Source organism: Mercenaria mercenaria, chromosome 11 (genome assembly GCF_021730395.1).
Source record: "Mercenaria mercenaria strain notata chromosome 11, MADL_Memer_1, whole genome shotgun sequence".
Taxonomy (NCBI): Eukaryota; Metazoa; Mollusca; class Bivalvia; order Venerida; family Veneridae; genus Mercenaria; species Mercenaria mercenaria.
The window spans coordinates 33,237,528-33,257,911 of NC_069371.1; the positions used below are offsets into that span (position 1 = coordinate 33,237,528).

Below are 20,384 nucleotides of genomic sequence, written 5' to 3' on the forward strand. Positions count from 1 at the left end.
TTTTTCATTGGATATTCATAAAATTTGATCGGAATAATTGCCACGATGAAGTTTGAATATGGGTCAACTTGGGTCAAAAACTAGGTCACTAGGTCAAATCAAAGAAAAAGCTTGTATATGCTATATATGGGCTGCATTTTACGCTGGATATTTATGAAATTTGATCAGATTGTTTGTCTTGATCAGTTTTAACAGTTTTCGTAGCATTTGTTGAGAAGCCATTAACCTACACCCTTCAAAACTTGGTGGGGTGATTGGACAAATGGAATAGATACCCCTATTGCTTTTAAGATCAATAGGTTTAAGGTTAAGGATGGAGAAGCCGGAATGATTCCTCCCTGATTCTTTCTTTAAACAAGAGGCCAAGATTGTCCTAGGTCGCTCACCTGAGTATCACACCATAACAGTGTGATCCAGTTTTTGAAACCACAGGACCCAGTTTCAAACTCATCATTCTCACCAAGCGTCATGAAACATGGAGCAAAAATGTAGCCTCTAGAGTGTAAACAAGATTTTTCTTCAATTTGATCTAGTGGCCTAGTTTTTATCCAACCTTACCCAATTTTCAACCTGTCCGAGATCTTATGGAGACAAACATTCTGACTAAATTTCATTAAGATTGGACTAAAAATGTGGCCTCTTGGGTGTAAACAAGATTTGAACTAGCGGTCTAATTTTAATCCCACATGACCCAGATTAGAACTTGTCCAAAATTTTATAGAAATAAACATTCTGACAAAGTTTTGTGAAGATTGGAACAAAACAGTGACCTCAAGAGTGTAAACAAGCTTTCCCTTTGATTTGACTTAGTGACCTAGTTTTTGATCCCACATGACCCAGATTTAAAAGTGTCCAAGACTTCATAATAACAAACATTCTGATTAAGTTATATGAAGATTGACTATAAAATGTGTCCACTAGAGTGTAAACAAGCCTTTTCTTTGATTTGACCTGGTAACCTTGTTTTTGACCAACGTGGCCCAGATACATTTGTACAAATCCATTCGAGATTTCACGGAGACAAACATTCTGACCAGGTTATATGCACATCAAATGAAAATATCCATTCAAATTAAAAATAAAGGGAGGTTAAATGTCAAAAATCCACTCCGGAGTTGTCTACCTTGATTGTCTAGGTCCACTTATAAACAAGAAAAAGGGAGGTATTTTAAAATAAAATTAGTCCAGAGTTATCCACCCTTATAATCAGAGACCACCTGAAAACATATACTTGAACTTTCAAATCAATCACATGCACATGATTAGGACTGGTGAAGAAGAAAAAATGCAAAACACTGTATGTGAATTATAGCAAGTTTTGTAAATCAAGGGTACATAACTCTGGTCCTACTAAACTGATTTAGCTCTTGAAACTCATCCACATTCTGTGTAAATATTTGTTTGGATTGGTGAAGAAATGAAGTGCTTGAGTGTAAACAAGGGAAAATACAGCAATTACTGTAAAATCAAGGACGAGTAACTCTAGTCCTAATGGTCAGATGTCACTCATAATCGACCTAATTTGAGATCTTATGCTCATACACATTCTGTATAAATATGATTTAGATTGCTAAACGAATGATGAAGGTGTTATATCGTAAACAAGGTAAAATATAGGGATTTTTGCAATATTATGGGACCATAACTCTGATCCTACTTGTCTGATTTTGTTCAAAAATAAACTCATCTATGGCAATACATATACTGTGTAAATATGTTTTTGGATTGGTGAAAAAATGAAGGTGCTAGAGTGTAAACAACGTAAAATATAGTATTTTTTTTTGTAATTCAATTGCAAGGGCACATAACTCTAAACCTACCAGCCCGATTTTGCTCATAATCAAACTCTGATCCTACTTGTCTGATTTTGTTCAAAAATAAACTCATCCATGGCAATACACATTCTATGTAAATATGATAAGGATTGGTGAAGAAATGAAGATGCTAGAATGTAAACAAAGTGAAATTAAGCGAATTTTATCAATCAAGGGCAAAAAACTCTTGTTCTGCCAGCCCGATTTTGCTCATAATCAAACTCTTCCAAGATCTTGAAGTCAAACACATTCTATTTAAATATGATTAGGATTGGTGAAGAAATAAAGATGCTAGAGTGTAAACAAAGTGAAATATAGCAAATTTTGTCAATCAAGGGCACATAACTCTTGACATACTGATCCGATCTAGCCCATAATCAAATTCGTCCGAGGTCTTGTGACCAAAAGCATTGTGACCAAATTTGATTAAGATTGCTTCAAAATTGTAGATGCTAGTGTGTAAATAAACTAAATGTGAATAGACGGACGGACGACGGACATTCATCGATCCAAATAGACTGAAGGCTCATGGTGAGCTAAAAATACAAACAAAATCAGAGAACAATTTCTTCAGTCACACTTTCAGCAGGATTATTCAAGATTTTCCTCAGATGACAGACAGATCAGTGACATGGGAATATTCGGTCCTCTTGTTTATGTAACTTCTATATCTTAGTCCGCTTCTTATGTAATTTGTATTATTGATCATATATGAATCTATTAAATAAAAAATTGAATTAAGGGTTTAATTTATTTAAGAACAGGAGATAATTTTAATCTAATGTAAAGTCATTTTAATCAGTTAACTTTAATAAATGACACATTAATAGCAAGATAAATGCTATATTTATCTAAATAGATAGATATAGACATTTAGACAATAGTTCAATAGCGCTTTGTACTATAACAGCAAAGATAACGTCAAGTCAGCAAATTAATATAGGCAAAGCATGCATTCACAAAACATTATCTAGTTGCCAAAACGCATGTGGATTACTTTAGATCTTTAAATGGCGGTCTTAGAAACTGTCCTGTGGCATTATTTATCAAAATGGTTTTGATTACATATATTTCAAATAGTCTAATCGTCAAATTAACATTTCATTGTATTTGTTATATCGTATTGATTGATACAACTGTTTTAGACATGGAATAATATTTTGATCGTTGGACACTCATTAGAGCATTTGGACGTAATGGCCTGCTTATCTAGTGATGATACTATAACAGGTAAAAATGGAAATGAAGACCAGAAGTATGAAGAGGCTAAAAAACTGTATGCACATCTCGATGAAATTTCCAAATTGGACGAGGATGATGAAGAAGCCGGGTTTGATGCCGATACGTTTCAAACTTTTTTTGATAAAGAGAACATTGACCATCTATTTAAAGATGAACTTCTTGAAAGTGTGGTCACAGAATTCCACAGGGATAATGTAGCTAATAAGGGATCAAGTAAGCCATGGAGTATAAATGGCGAAACTTTACTTCTGCGGGCGATGTCTATCCCATCTGTTAACGGTAGCAACAAACAAAGAAGGTTAAACGCAATCATAAACACAATTGTGAAAAACGCACCAGAAATGGCAATTAAAGAAAGGAAAGGTGAAACACACGGGTACAGCGGCATAACACCATTACATCTGGCAATTCTGAAACAAGATATATCCATGTTAAAGAAAATGAGATGTGGTTTAGAAAAGAAAGGAAAGATAGATACTATAGAAACAAATATGAAGACTATTGACGCTAAAGGAACAAAGTTTCAGGACACAGTTATGATGGCTGGGACACCACTGGGAGTTGCCGCTCTTAAATTCAACGAGGATATTTTCAAAATCATCCTCTGGCAATTCTTCTCCGACCTATGCGTTACAAATACAAAGGGAGACAATATCGTACATTCCTTGATTAAGTACGTTCATTTACATCCGAACTATTTGGACGAATCATTGAAAATGTTGAACTTTATCTTAAACAGTCAATGGAATGATACCCAAACACCAATGCACCCTGGACAGGCCAGAGATAAGACCAGACAGCTATTAATCTGCCAAAACAAGGAGGGACTGAACCCATTACAGCTAGCCGCCAAACGACAACAGTACCAAATATTTGACCTGATTTTAAAACACGAGGTAAATCTGACTTTATTTTTCAGATGCATGCTGTAGACATAGAATTAAGGGGTTAAGGAATATTCTAGATGTTAAATAATATTAATTGTCGGAATATAAACGATCTTATTTCTTTTTTGTTGCATGTAAAGTCACGCCGACTCAATTTCGGTTACATGGTGATGGAGGAAGACCCAAGGTGCCACTCCGATAATTGTTTTAGGCATGGGTAGAACCACCAGCCTTCCATAAGTAAGCTAAATGGCTTCCTCACATGAAGAATTCTACACCCAAACGAGGTTTCGAACCTATATCGGTGTGGGACAAGTGATTAAAAGCCAGCGACGTTAACCAATCGGCCATTGAGGGCCCCGACTATATTTCTTGACTATAACAGTTCTTACAAGACAAAAACTGAATATCAAATCGTCTTCTTCATTATTAAGTCACTGTTCTGGCAGAGCAAATATGAATATTTATAACAATTACATCCATAAAACTACTTTTCCTGATGATTATAATAATAACAGAAGTTCGAAATATGATATCTACACTATATCCCCATGTACTTTAAGTTAAAAATAATATTTTCTTTTTTGTCATCACGTTCTTTTCATGACAGGCTGTCATTATTTCTATAATTTGTTTTTTTAGGTTTATCGTTCAACTGATTCAAGTGATGGGCTTTTTGACGCGGAAGAATATGATGTCACCGAAATTGAAACATTTGCACCTGAAAATAGAATCACAGGCACAGAACACGAGCATATCAAATCCGCTCACCACGAATCCATTCTGGAATACATAATTACTCATCGAACTAATTCAGCTTTTCTATTCGCTGACTGTCTTCCTGTAAGGGCGGTAATCAGAATGAAATGGAAGTGGTACAGATATCTATTTTGGTCTTGGTTCATTTTGCATGTAGTTTTTATGAGCTTCCTAACTGCTGCTGCACTTCGCCGATCAAAACTTGAGAGCTCGGCTTTTGCAAATGGAAGTGCTCTTTTGCCCGACACAGCTGTGTACAAGAATGTTGTTACAAACGATGGTTTCGTTACTGCTGTAAGCGCAATAGGCGTTGCCATAGGTGTGGTATTCTTGATTTGGGAATTTATTAGAAGGGTTTTCATTCGTAGATTTCAAGCACGGACATCTTCAGTGTGGTATATTCACTGTTACCGAGACTTGACTATCCCGTATTCCAATACACTGTTTGAGATTTATTTTGTATTATTTTCGTTATGTCTGGTTATAGATTTCGCCGTTGCAGCAGCTTCAGTACCGCAATATGAAAACTATTGTTTGGTGTTTGCTGTTATTATAGGATGGTACTTAGTCATGTTTTACATTCAGACACTGAAAGCATTTAGCTTCTTCACGGTATTGATACAAAAGGTCATTTTAGATTTGGCAAGGTTTTTTTTTGTGATGTCAATATTTCTTGTATCATATTCTGCAGCCATGTCAATGGTTATGCAAGGAGCCAACACGACTGAAGATGATTTTGATGATTTTGGTAAAACCATGATGAAAATGCTTACTATAATGCTGGGTATAGGAAAATTAGGCATTCTGTTTAATGCGAGACACCCTGCTCTTGCAATTTTCTTCTTTGTTCTTTTCGTACTTCTTACGACAATACTACTACTTAATGCTCTTATAGCTTTAATGTCGAATTCCTGCACGGATCTGATGAGTAGCCAAGGTGGCGTGGTTGCAACAAAAATGCATTGTCGTCTGCAGAAACTGTCGGTAATTTTATTTCTTGAAAGCTATATTCCGCGTCAGCTGTGTAAGGTAGTAGGAACGGAAAGAACAACAACTCGCAGTAAAGATGATCAACCAGTTTGCAGAAGATTCTGGTGCCAGAGTTCTGTGCAAAACCAAAGTAATGCCGACGATGACACAAAAACTGATGAAAGATTGACTGCTACACAAACTTTATCTACTGTGCCAATACCAGAAAGCGATAAAAGAAAAGAAAAGAAGTCCAAGAAACGGAAGTCTAGCATTCGACCAACGGATAAACGTCTGGAAAGGCGCATAGAAATTAAGGACTTGGACAATATGAAATGCAATGTTTGTCTAAATGAACATTTGGTAGCTTCGTACACGCAGGAAATAGTGGAAACAAATACTTATGTTTAAATATAAATGGACATTTAAACCAGTGAGGAGTAGATTGTTTAAAATAAATTAAGAAATAATATATAGCTGCTTAACAAAATCGAAACAACACGATGGGGTTATACGTTTGCGGAATAATTTCACGAAGGCGTAGCCCTAATGAATTGTATACGCGGCGTATAACAGATTCGTGTAGTTGAGATATGTTAAAACATGCTTTTGCTTTGCGTTATTTCAATTCTGATATGTCTTTCATGTAAACCAGTATATGAAATAGGGAAGCACTATTTCATGGCGCATGTATGTGTCGCAGGTGTGATAGAACCCTAAACGAATGTAAATTATGTATACACTTACCGACATATAAGATTGTCACGACGTAGGCCGTATACTTACGACGTAGGCGTATACTTACGTATTTTTTATGTATACTTACCTAGCCCATTCTTACACGTGTCCATACTTACCTGTGTCTGTATTTACCTATGTCTATACTTACCTTTATTCATTGAGAGTCACCAAGATACATAGAATCCTATAATTATTTCCTATATTTACCTATCAGTAGTAAGCCGTAACATATACAATAGATGACTAACGTGACTAACAAATTACCTGTCCTTTTATCTGTATTAATATCTTATTATCCCTTTGTTATGGTAATTATTTATTATTATTCCTATACTTTTCAGTCAATCGTATCAACGTATTAGTTTACGATGATATTTTGAAAATGTATAGTTGTTTGGTTTTCAGAACCTAAATAAATTATATTCCATATAATATAATATATTAATAAAGGGATTATATATTGTTACAGGTGCGTCACTTTGCATATCTTCAATTGCATACAACTCATTTAATTATGTTATATGTATCTTGCATTTCTGAATAGATGATTATGTTCAATGTATATTCCAAGTAATCGTCGTCGGCCATGTTTGTTTACATTTGCTTATATATGAACGTATTAGTTTACGATGATATTTTGAAAATGTATAGTTGTTTGGTTTTCATAACCTAAATAAATTATATTCCATATACTATAATATATTAATAAAGGGATTATATATTGTTACAGTTGCAGTCACTGAACATCCCCAGTCCCCAGATAGTAAATCACTCTACCGCTGAGACGAATCAACATCCCTACTCAAACAAATAATAGGGACGCAAAGCGCCTCGGCGACATCACCAGCATGGCTTCAGATCAAGGCATAAGTTTTACACAAGCGGTCTCCCACCATCTTGTGAATGGCCAACAATTTGACATCAATGTAATGGACTTAATAAAGCTTTCGGCAAAGTTGACCACCATAAATAATTAAGTAAATTCGACACACTAGGAGTCTATCCAGTAGCATCCTGTTGGGTCAAGTCATTTCTCAAGGACCAATCCCAAAGAGTCGTTGTTAGGGGCTGCACCTAATCTCTCTCTTCTCTCTTTCTCTCTCTCTATCTATCCGTTTCTTTCTGTGTCTGTCTGTCTGTCTATCTATCTGTCTGTCTCTGTCCGTCCGTCAATCCGTGCGTCCAACCACCCATCCACTCACCAATCCATCCATCTTATCCATCCAGCTATCCATCTGGTCAGAGACCACCAATTCAAAAATATACAGGGAACTTACCAGGAATAAGGTAAGTGTTTACTTGGGAATAAGGTAATATTTGTCCGTTCTGATTGATCAGTCATGTTAACGAACCCAAGAAGCATTTTTTTTTTCAAAATTGATTTTTTTTTACTGCATTTACAGTATTTTATTACATATTTTGGCAAAATTTGCTACATTTTATGTGTATTGAAAAAAAGCTTTATCAAACGAATTTCTCCCGCTATGCCAACGATGTAAACATGGGATCATTTCATTCACACGAAAAGTACTTAAATAAAGTATAATTATTCATATGTTTTTCGTCCGATATTTTGGTGGAACGAAGATAGTTCTTGAAAAACATGTGATTAGATATACATTTTTTTCAATTTATGGAAGGCCGTGCACGCTATAATGTTATAATGGAAGTCTATGGGAAAACAGTTGGTGGTTTCAAATCATCTGTCAGTTCGTCTGTCCATCCATCCAACCAACCTATCATCTCTCTCTCTCTCTCTCTCTCTCTCTCTCTCTCGCCATCCCTCCTTACTACGTACCTACTTGCTTAGCTACCTCTCTCTCTCTCTCTCTCTCTCTCTCTCACTCTCCCTCTCTCTCTCTGATCTTACCCACCCTACTCTAGCTACCAGACCGACTCGACCCGACCCAACCCACCCAACCTTACCTTCCTACCTACATACCTACCTACATACATGAGAGTTACAGACAGGACTAAATGGATGTCGTAAATATTAGTTTAAAGTAATAAAAAGAACCCGGCAATGAACATTGTCAGGTATACAGTGAGACTTGAATGAAAGTATATATCAGTCAATCGTTAAATGTTATAAAATAAAGTAAGAATACTGCAAAAAGTAGAATGTAAAAACATGAAACACCAACTAATAAATATTATCTTCATCTCGCATCCTGCTTGAACGGGTTAAGGTTAGGATGTTACTAGGAAGTTGCTGTGATTACATGTGCAAAAAGAAAAACGAGAACTTGTGATCATCAATTTATTTTGCATGACGAATATATCATAAGACTTCGTTCAGGAGTCTCCGTGGTCAAGTTGTTAACGGTCGCTGAATCTGAATCACTTGCCTTTCACCGATGTGGGTGCCAGCCTCGCACTACAGAGGACACTACATTGGACTCATTGTGGTTCGCAATACACTGCCGAATAAGAGCTTTTTATAGCAATGTTTTAACGAAAATGTGTTCATTTTACGCTATTTTCTGAAGCTTACTTATGGCTAAATACCTTAATCTTAACTGGTCAGTCCATATCAACAATATTACAGTCAAAGCAAATAACTCCCTCTGTGTCATCAGGATAAAGGAAATTAAAACACCTATGTCCACCCCCAGTTAGAATATGTTCAGCTGTTTAACACCCTTGGAAAGAGTCCCTAAATAACAAAATTGAAATGATTAACAATGCAGCCGCTTGCTATGTCTGTAAAAATTATAACTACGCCAGCAGTGTTTCCCACATGATAAATACTATTGTAACTGTGGGAAACTTACCAGGTGGAATCAGTCTGTACTTTATGCTAATTGGGACAATAGCCAAATAATATTGTCTAGCAACACCAGCAACGTCTTTTCATGCTGCCCGCGCCAAGGGAAATCACTCTTGCTGTGTTCCGGGTTAAGGCTATCGCCCCGTAGGCCGTACCAGACCGTACGCAAGCACAACACTCCTCCCCGTCCTGCTGAAAGGAGGTAGTCCCTACACCATGGAAGTAGACCATGGTGTCTTAGACCATGGAGGTATACCATGGTCCCTTAGACCATGGAAGTATACCATGGTCTCTTGCTAATATGAGATGTTCCTGGGTTTAACCAGTACTAGTATTGTGCCACTTTAGCCACAATACCACCGTTACCGGCGACCATGGATTTCCGCATCCATAGTGCACCGGGATCAGCCCCTATGGCTTAAACAGACTCAGTTCTTCTATAGATAGTCAATGCTATCATAAGAACTGTTCCTACTCCAAGAATGGTCAGCAGCCGAACACTTACCATAAAACAACCTTTAGTCAAACAGGCGGCTGACTCTTACCTCACACAGTTGCCTCTACCTGAGCTTTGCCTAACAGAGGGGGGGGGGGGGCTAGGTAACCTTACTGCTAGTCCAAGCAGAGCTCAAGTCTCCTCTATGAGGCCTTGCGGTGCCTGCCCTATCCTAGTAAAACTGTGTGAGACCACACTTTCCTCGTCTGAGGTCTCTTGGACGAGGCTTCATCGGACTAATCTGTTTCAGAGTCCGATGTCTCAAAGAGGGAAGGCTATGACGGAGTTCAATAGCTTCCTCCTTCAGACTTTTCAGCATACCAAGATGTATGTCATCTTGACCTTAGTCACACTAACATAAAACACAATCTAACAGAAGAAATTGTTCCCTGTTTTACCGATTTGACTCAGCTACTGGACTGGCATGAAACAGATCGGACCATGCCGGATCTGTCCTTTCTCAATACCAATCCAAAACAAACAGCAATTTCTCATCCTGTTTCAACACTTCACTCAGCTCCACCACTAAGAACCACCAACTACACAGTCCAATTTTATCCCTCAGAGCTCCTTGATCCGGTACCGAGATGGAATTCTGAAGGCTAGACCCAAGACCCTTTGTAGAGTCAGAGGTACCTGTCGCACTCTTAAGCACGGAAAGTCTTTTGTTTGTCCTTTCCGGGGATAGGACCTCAGACTGTGAACTTGGTTGTCCTACAGTAGGCACTGAACTGACTGTCCAGACGTGACTGTATTACCGATAACCGAGGCCCTAAACAGCCTCAGTCACAACCCTCCTTGTGGTCACCATGTTCATGTTTACAACACCATGTTTAAACATATCTACCACAAAGAAGCTTACTACCTCACAGTAGTCTAAATCCATACCAGCATCTGGTAGGCTACTTTTCTCAGAAGGGTCATCCCGCATCTGAGACTACTATTTTAAGGATTGGCTTGCCACTCTTACCCTCGGTGTCATCTGTGGCTCCATCGTGATACCCGTAGACAGTCGTACCCATGCCCTTGTTGGTCTCAGGTTCTCCGGATGCTCTGTGATGTAAACTCCAGGTAACCCCTTTACCAACGACACTGCGTCGTCTACATCAAGATACCCGTAGACAGTCGTACCCATGCCCTTGTTGGTCCTAGGTCCCTCAAACGTTCTATGATGGAAGCTTCGGTGTACCCTATGACCAACGGCACTGCGTCGTCTACAAGGTTTAAGGACCCCGACTTTCGTTGTCTTCTTAACAGTAATTACACCTGCCACAAGGTAACTCCTCCGGTCGTGTCCCAGCATGATACTCATTGCAATGCCTCAAACCCAACCGGCATTCAAGACATTGCCTTAGCTTTATCATGCTCACGACCTACCCCGTGCTGCAGCACAATATTCAACCGAGACAGCTCCTCCGGCCACCGTCTCACCAGTTAACCTTGAGGCTCTTGGAACCCCATGAATCACCTTAAACTTGAGTGGTCATTCCGTACAATACAGTTTACCAAATAAGAACATAACTACCATAACTACCATATGCAATGACCTTCTCCTTGCCGACCTGGACCTATGGTACCTATGCACTGATCTATTTATTCCATGCATTGGTGTAAAGCATAAACTCATCCATCCCCATCAGCAAGGCTAACCCAGGCGGTTGCATCAGAGCCTCTTATCAAAACTTCAAAAGCTCTGACCCACTCTCCCCGCCACACAAACCGAAGTTTGCCTGTCAAAGCATAAAACAGATTTTGCTTTTATAAAGCCTCTATGGTAGTTCACCAGATTCACCTCTACTGGATCTGACTGTCATGACTTCTTCAAATTTAAGCTCTAATTGCTTAAGTGCCTCCATGACAGTCCTATCATCTGGTGCCCCTTGTGTGCTACCGGCCATTTCTCCCACTGCAAAAATACGTTCCTCCTCTTCGCACCATTCCTCCTCTTCGAACGGCTTAGGATGGTGATTTGACATACCAAATATAGCCATGTGTGCTTGTTGGTATTTACGGACTACCTGCTTGGCCTGTTGGATACTCATAGGATCAAGCATAAACACATGATGGCCTTCATCCTTATCTAACAGGCCCTGACAGAAACGACTTATGACTTGTTTAGTCACAAATGTATCTGGCAGGCCTCTGAACGCTCTTTCTGCAAGTGTCAAAAGCCGGTCTGCAAAATCATCTAACGACTCGCCCTCTTCCTGGCAAGCCTGTTGAAATTGCAATTGAGCCGCAGCTGGCAACTCGTGCTCACCAAACCGCGCCTCAAGCTAAATATGTAAACCCTGGTAAGAGTTCACCTCACCACTATCATGTATCAGTACATAATAGTCCATAGCTTTGCCAGTAAGACACCAGCACAAGCCCTCAAATTTCTCAGCATCTGACCATCCGCATATCTCAGCATATCTGGAAAACTTTAAATCAAAAGCTTCCCAGCTGCCCTTACCATCAAATGCCAAATGCTTTTGCAAAGAACTTAATTTCTTTGCCAGCTGACTATAGTCGGCTCCCACTCCCCCATCCGATGAAGGTCTACTTGCATTGGCATTACCATCATCACCAAAAGGAGTGCTACCTTCACCAAGGTTGAAATTCAGTTTCGTTTCTGGTAACGATACCTTATAATTCCTACCCGATGCTGGTGTCCCAAGGAATTCAGCTGGAGTTTTCAATAATGGCCTGTGCATACCAGAAGATACAGCATGCATTCTGGGTCTAGGGGTGATCAAGTCCCCAGGCCTAGCTAGAGTATTTCCGGTCTTAACATGTGACCAAGCACAGGGTTCTTTTCTAGCCTCAGGCTCCTTATCACTGTCCTGAAGTGGCCATAGTTTATTCTGGGTAAAATCAATTCGACCCAGCTCAGACTCTGTAAATTTCTTACGACACAGCACGGACAAGACTTCCGGGGTTATGTTCCCCGTTGCCTCACGCACCAACAAAATTGCACTGGCAATTTTTGTATTAATTCCAGGTATCATTCTCAATTGCTCAAGGGTAGCAAAATTAATTGAAACCACTTGTGCACTAATACCAGATGTAACTGACTTACCTTCTGGACTCTTAATTTTGTTGTGACATCTTTCATAAAAATAAAAATAACAAAAACAAAATCAGAAATAAATTTAATTATTTCAATTCCAGAATGATCCAAAAAAATTCTTTTAAAGATCCGAAAGCTTCAACAAAGGTAAACTACAATGCCAACTATAGGGATTTCCGATGGTATAAGTCCCAACAAACTGTCTGGAAATGTCGAATAATTTTTCAATTATTCAACCTATAACAAGTGTTTTAGACCAAGAACGTTATCGACTAAATTCAATTACGCCTCACCCGGTCCCTTTTCCAACACAAGTCACAACTGTTTTTCGACTGGCAAGTTGGCCAAGCCTAAAAATAGAAGTTCGGTAGCGATTTATTGGTCGGCAAAATATGGGCTCAAAATGAACCGCTGCCACCAATATTGTAACTGTGGGAAACTTACCAGGTGGAATCAGTCTGTACTTTATGCTAATTGGGACAATAGCCAAATAATATTGTCTAGCAACACCAGCAACGTCTTTTCGTGCTGCCCGCGCCAAGGGAAATCACTCTTGCTGTGTTCCGGGTTCAGGCTATCGCCCCGTAGGCCGTACCAGACCGTACGCGAGCACAACAATACCCTAAATGACAAACCCTAGAACGCCAACACCAAACCTCTCTGATTATATTTTATAAAAATGAAATATAACCTAAACCACCATCTCACCCCTATCAGGAACATTAACTACCCAATTACACATTCACGCACACAGTACTTCTAATCTTCTTTCTTTCCAAGAACAATTCGTCTGTGGAATACCCTCCCAAGCAATGCACAGTCCAACCCTAGTCTAAATAATGAGACCTCGGGTAGACCGATTTTACATTTTGACATTTTACGTTGTCTACCTAGAGAGGCGGATATCGACAAGTCAAGAAAATATAACGATATTCAACTCTCGAGTACAATTATTTGGACTAAGTCCAACCCCAGTCTTAGTCTATTTGCTTAGCGACTGGCTACTAAACCCTTTAATCAAGGTATTTCTTTTGTTTTAACCATGATAAGCAGTTTTTAAATCCTACCAGGACTGAACTGTTTTGATATTTGTCTTCTGGCCTGTTTTGTCGGGCCCTTAATGGTGTTTCTCTTGTTGCTCTGTCTTCTGAAAAGGCATTGAGTACATACGTTTTTGGTTCTTAAGGTTTGTTTTTTATATATTTATACACGAGCATTTCTGTGTTTTACATACCATGCTTTTTTGTTTCCATTACGTGTGTAAGAGATTCACCATGAGGGGATTACTTTTATTTACACTGTCCCATGTCTTTGGAACATGGTGGGGGTAAGAGTGAGGTTAGGTGCACCATAAACCGGTTTAAGCTCCCCAGTGGTGTTTTTGCCACTGACCATTCCAAGGCGGTGCCCCACTGTGTTCCTTTGTTTGTTCGTTTCGTCTTATGTGTGTATCATTATGTAGATAATGTAGTATACTCACAGCGCATGCGTATATTTTATACACACCCAGTTTGGGATGTTGTTTCAGCAGTTGTTAAGGCGCACTCATATAATAAACATATACTTATAGTAAGAATACTGTGTTGGTCATTCTTTACAATAAGACATGGTGTCAGAAAATTAACGATTTTAATACATCCGCATTTGTCAGGATTATTAACAATCATTGTGCATATAGTGCATATAGTGTATCGGATTTAAATAATGGATTTAACCGGTGTACCGACGCCTACAATGGACTGGGACAGTCCGAATTTGTTGGAAACATTCAAAACCTTTAGAGGTCACGCGGAATTGATATTCCAGGGTCCGTTAAAGGGGAAAGATGAACCAGTACAAATCACATACTTGCTCCTATGGATGGGACAAAAAGGAAGAGAAATTTATAAAACTTTAGTGTTGACAGCTGATCAGAAAAAATCAGTAAAAGATACCGCCGACGCATTTGAAAAACACGTTCAGCCGAAATCAAACCCAGTATTTGCGCGGTTCAAATTTAATAATGAAGTGCAAGGTGAATATACCATGGAACAATTCATCACACGACTTAAGATACTTGCAAATGACTGTTCTTATGGCGAAGCCTACAAGGAAGATTTGATTAGAGATCGAATCGTGTTCGGTGTAAAGTCGTCCAAAATAAGAGAGAAGCTTTTGACAGTAGGTGAGAAACTAACATTGGCGAAAGCTGTTGACATATGTCAAACTGTAGAATATGCACAAGAGCAAATGAATAACATGCAAGAATCGTCTTCTATTAACTTTGTACGGAAAACTACTCACAAAAAAGAGGAATCGAGAAAACGAAATATAAAGTGCAAAGGCGGGTCGCGGAAATCAACGGAAAACAAGCCCGATGTCGCGCACAAATCGTGCCAAAACTGTGGTCAATTCCATGGGGACAAACAGTGTAAGGCGAAGGGAGTGCAATGCCGAAACTGTAAAAATGGAATCACTACGCGAGGGTGTGCAGGAGTAAACGTGTCAATGAAGTGAGGGCTGATGATTCATCTGAGGATATTTACATTGATACAGTAATTAGTGCTGTGGACAAGATGTGCAATCGGGCATTTGTGGATATTAAAACTGGACCTCTGGGAAACAAATTTCTTTCAAGAGAGACACTGGCGCACAGGTGAATATTTTACCTCATTTTGCATTGCAACAATTAGGTGTAAAAACCGCACTCTGTTCCTCTGTAACGAAGCTCACAGGTTATAATGGCAACCCTTTAGTATGTCTAGGTTCCATTACCCTGCAGTGTACCCATGAACCTTCTGCACAGACCAAGTTTGTAGAATTTCATGTAGTAGACACCCAGTCACCACCCTTGTTTGGTTTTCAGACTTCCATAGATTTTGACCTAGTTAAACTCGCACATGCTGTCACTTCCAATTATGTATCCTCCCCGCTTAACAAAACAGCAGTGCTGAATGAATATTCCCAGGTTTTTAAGGGCATTGGCTCTATTCCAGGGCAATGTTCTATTTATCTGAAACATGATGCTAAACCTGTGGTTCATCCTCCACGTAGGATTCCCTGTACGAAAAAAGGACCTGTTTTACAGCTGTAAAACGTCTGTAAAAGACCTGTATTTTGAAATTACAACTGTAAAAGACCTGTAAATGGAAGTCTGTTCAGAAATACAGTTAAAATTTTCAGGTGTAAAATATGAAGGTCTCAATTTACAGCTGTAAAAATTTTACTGTTGAAAGTTACAGCTGTAAAATGGTCATGTCTCAAAATTACAGCTGTAACATTTTTGGAGGGAAACATGAGTATTGTCAGCCATCTTTAATGCATTTTGGCGGGATATAACTGAAATTCACACAGACATCACATCTTGTAAAATTTTGGAATTTAAAGCGGTAAAGAGTAAGTACAGATGTTTAATTATCTATTATAGTTGTAAAAGAACATGTATAAGTACATACATTAACTATTTACTCTATACTGGAAGCCGATAAGTTTAAAAGAAATAATTACAAGATTGTCATATGTTTTCATGACTGACAAAGAAAGTTTTATAAACAAGATCTGCATATGTTCTACTTTGTATCCTACTCTTGAATTTTGCTGTTGCTGTACTGTAATCATACCACATATACTTTACGTACTAGATCATTTATTTTGCCATTTTCATAGTAATTGCTACCTTATCTGGAGAATTGCAATTCATCCTTAAACTTTTTGCACCTCTACTTTCGTCCCTTAAAATAATGCCCTCTTTTTCAATACCTATAATATTTCTACAGCTGTAACTTTTGGGCATTTTTACAACTGTAAGTTTTTTTCATTTTTACAGCTGTAACTTTTTTTACAGGTGTAGCTCATTTGCATATTTCGAACTGTTTTACAGTCGTTTGACAGCTGTAATTTGAAATCTACAGCTGTAAAATCAATATTGTTATATAAAATCTACAGGTGTAAATTTGGAATAAGCATGACTGTTATTTTGAACAAAAATACAGGCTTTTTACAGCTGTAAAATTTCGTACAGGTCCTGTTGCATTACGAGATAAATGCAAGAAGGAGCTAGATAAGATGGAGAAATTGGGGGTCATTACAAAAGTAAGTGAGCCTACTGAGTGGGTCAATTCAATGGTGACAGTACAGAAAAAATCAGGTGACTTGCGAATAGTACTTGATCCGGGTGACTTGAACAGAAACATTCAACGTCCTTATCATCCGACAAAAACACTGGATGACATACTTCCCCAGCTAAACGGTGCTACATTTTTTACAAAATTAGACGCTAGGTCAGGTTACTGGGCCATGCATTTGACAGAGAAGTCTTCCATGTTGACTACATTCAATACCATATTTGGGAGGTACAGGTATCTGAGGCTTCCAATGGGTATTTCGTCTGCCATGGATCTGTTCCAAAAGAAAATAGACGAAATATTTGAGGGTCTCCCAGGGGTAGCTGCCATAGTAGACGATATTTAGTATATGGCAAAACAAGGGAGGAGCATGATGCGAATTTGAGAGCAGTGCTCCAAAGGTCACTAGAACAAGGTATACGCCTTAATCCAGATAAGCTGGAGGTTGGGCAGTCCCAGATTAGTTATTTCGGTCATGTGATATCTAAACAAGGTCTTAGCCCAGATCCAGACAAGGTGTCTGCAATTCGAGAAATGCCTATCCCGGAAAATAGGTCACAACTCGAAACGGTACTTGGCATGAGTCAGTATCTCGCTAGATATGCACCTAGGCTATCTGAGGTCACTTTGCCCTTACGAGAATTATTGGCGAAAGATGTAGAATTTCTCTGGGTGAATCACAGCAGCAAGCTTATGATCAGATGATTGATTCATAACGCAAGCTCCTGTCCTTGCTTTCTATGACCCGGCCAAACCCTTAGAGTTGCAAACCGACGCAAGTAGGTCAGGACTTGGGCCACACTCCTTCAAGAAGGTAGACCTATAGGTTATGCCAGTAAAAGTCTTACGCCAAGCCAAATGAACTATGCTATGATTGAGTTAGAGTGTCTTGGACTGGTATTTGGCTTGAAGAAATTCCACCAGTGGGTGTATGGGAAAAAAGTCAAAGTAGTTACAGACCACTTACCATTGATAGCTATATGTAAAAACCCTTATTTGCTGTACTGTTAGGTTACAGCGGCTGCTCTTAAACATTTCACAGTATGATATAGATGTCACTTATAGGCAGGGAACTCAGATTCCTTTACCAGATACTTTGTTTAGATTTCCGGTAAAGGATACAGATCCGTCCCTGACGGAAACTGTAGAAGTCCAGGTTTATATGGTCAAAAGAAGCTTACCGGTAAGTGACCGGAAATTACAAGAAATCAAGGTCAATACAGACAGGGACGAACAACTTTTGTCCCTGAAGCAAGTCATTATTGAAGGTTGGCCAGATGAAAGAAATCACTGCAAGTCAGAACTGCTAGATTTCTGGAATTACAGGGATGAGCTTACCGTCATGGATGGGGTAATAATGAAGGGTCACAAAATTGTTATTCCTAAATCCCTAAGGGCAGACTTATTGTCAAAACTACATTCTTCAAGTCATATGGGAATAGAGAAAACAATAAGTAGAGCAAGTGATATTGTTTTCTGGCCTAGAATCACCCAGGAAATTAAAGATCTCGTTCTGAAATGTCCTGTATGTTTGCAACACAGAGACTCAAACCAGAAAGAACCGCTTGTCTACACCCAAGTTACAGAATACCCATGGCAGGTAGTTGGCACAGACCTATTTGAGTTCAACGGCAAAGACTTTTTGATAGTCGCTGACCATTATTCACATTACTTTGAGGTCAAAGAGCTGCCTAACTGTAGAAGTTCGACAGTTATAAGTAGGCTCAAAGGCATATTTGCTAGATTTGGCATACCAGAAATTGTAGTATCTGATAATGGGCCATGCTATGCATCTCATGAGTTTGCAAACTTTGCAAAGCTCTGGGATTTTACACACCAGACCACAAGTCCCTACCACAGCTCCGGTAATGGTTTTGCTGAAGCGTACGTGAAAATTTGCAAGCGCATTTTCACGAGGCCAGAGCATCAGGCACCGACCAATGATAGGAATACAAGAATATAGGGTTACAAAACTTAAAATAGGTTTCTCACCCGTGAAATTATGTTCCAACGTCAAATTAGGTCAGTGTTGCCAGTTGCTAAGTCACAATTACTTCCCCGGCAAATCTCACACAAGGTCATTCGTGAGAAATTGTCAGCAAACAAGGAAAGGGAGAAAGTGTATTATGATATGACAGCCAAGCATTTACCACCATTAGAAATAGGAGATTCGGCACGAATTCAGCAAGCAAATAAAAATTGGAGTCCTGCAGTAGTAGTGCAAAAACACCATGATAGGTCATACTCTGTTAAAACACCTGACGGTAACACATATCGTCGCAATAGGAGGCATTTGTTACAAACCAATGAATCAAAAGAGTGCATACCTAAAGTTGACATGCAAAATGTGGAAAATAACAACCTTTCGGCGCCTCAAGAAAATTCTGACTGTATTTCACAATTCTCTGATAAAAGCAATAAAAGGTCAGATAATGAAGCAAGTGAAAAAACATATATGAGTAGATCTGGCAGGGCAGTTAAACCTCCGACAAGATTAATTGAAACAATGTAATATGATAACATTAGATAGCGGAACACGCGTGCTATGTAAACAGTGAACAGAGATAATTAAGTGCTGATAGCAAAAATATGCCATTCATGGAGAAACAGACTTTATGAAAGAAATTTTACGTTATAGTAAATTTGGAGTATTTTTATTTTTTTATTTTAGCTTTCAGAAATTGTGTTCCTTGTTCTTTGCCAAAAGGGGAGATGTATCATTATGTAGATAATGTAGTATACTCACAGCGCATGCGTATATTTTATACACACCCAGTTTGGGATGTTGTTTCAGCAGTTGTTAAGGCGCACTCATATAATAAACATATACTTATAGTGTAACGATTACTGAATGCATAAAGGGAAGTAATTCCATTAATATGCAAATTTGTAAACCTGTCAATTGTCATTGGAGTAAGATGACAGTATATATGCACATTAAATCACCTTTGGTGATGAGCTAGCTTTTCACCGACGGGATTTGTGTGGCACTGAAACGTAACAAATGGTGGCAGCGGTGGGATGAAGTCAACTGCCGGACTGGAGTTGCCTTACCCATGAATTTCCTAGGCCAAATCTCGGGACGAGATTTCTCGGAGGGGAAAGTAATGTAACGATTACTGAATGCATAAAGGGAAGTAATTCCATTAATATGCAAATTTGTAAACCTGTCAATTGTCATTGGAGTAAGATGACAGTATATATGCACATTAAATCACCTTTGGTGATGAGCTAGCTTTTCACTGACGGGATTTGTGTGGCACTAAACGTTACAATAGTAAGAATACTGTGTTGGTCATTCTTTACAATAAGACAATGTGTTGGCTTTGTGTACGTGTGTGTTGTTCGTTTTGTCCTAATGTGTTGGCTTTGGGTGTGTGTGTGTGTGTGTGGTGCACGCGTCTGCGTGCTAGGGGTTTCGTTTTGGGGAGGCTGCGTTTTTGGTGCATGGCGTTCCCTGTTTGATATTTTTCTTTGTTTTTATAGAACAATAGTATTTTTATTCTTTAAATGTTCACATGACTTACGCCTCTGCCTATTGATCAGTATTG

General features: G+C 38.8%; 3 protein-coding genes across 3 annotated transcripts in view; all 3 read left to right on the top strand.

Moving 5' to 3' along the window:
* LOC123533021 (uncharacterized) overlaps positions 1 to 20,384 on the top strand; it is a 203,610-nt gene that overhangs the window by 96,014 nt on the left and 87,212 nt on the right. The window lies entirely within an intron of this gene.
* Positions 2,201 to 7,139, top strand: LOC123531772 (transient receptor potential cation channel subfamily V member 3-like). Its single transcript, XM_045313010.2, has 2 exons — positions 2,201 to 3,952; positions 4,586 to 7,139. Exons 1-2 carry the CDS (start codon positions 3,011 to 3,013, stop codon positions 6,080 to 6,082), a joined length of 2,439 nt encoding a protein of 812 aa, XP_045168945.2. The 5' UTR covers positions 2,201 to 3,010; the 3' UTR covers positions 6,083 to 7,139.
* On the top strand, positions 16,738 to 19,662 carry LOC128546507 (uncharacterized). The gene is made up of 2 exons (XM_053517103.1): positions 16,738 to 16,989; positions 18,856 to 19,662. The coding sequence occupies exons 1-2, from the start codon at positions 16,775 to 16,777 to the stop codon at positions 19,343 to 19,345; spliced, it is 705 nt and encodes a 234-aa protein (XP_053373078.1). The 5' UTR covers positions 16,738 to 16,774; the 3' UTR covers positions 19,346 to 19,662.

Excerpts from the sequence above, each read along its gene's own strand:
- LOC123531772 (XM_045313010.2), top strand. The coding sequence starts at position 3,011 with ATGGCCTGCTTATCTAGTGATGATACTATAACAGGTAAAAATGGAAAT. Across the intron at positions 3,953-4,585 it reads ACCTGATTTTAAAACACGAG|GTTTATCGTTCAACTGATTC; the intron begins GTAAATCTGACT and ends TTGTTTTTTTAG.
- LOC128546507 (XM_053517103.1), top strand. The coding sequence starts at position 16,775 with ATGGAGAAATTGGGGGTCATTACAAAAGTAAGTGAGCCTACTGAGTGG. Across the intron at positions 16,990-18,855 it reads TTTACAAAATTAGACGCTAG|GTCAGTGTTGCCAGTTGCTA; the intron begins GTCAGGTTACTG and ends ACGTCAAATTAG.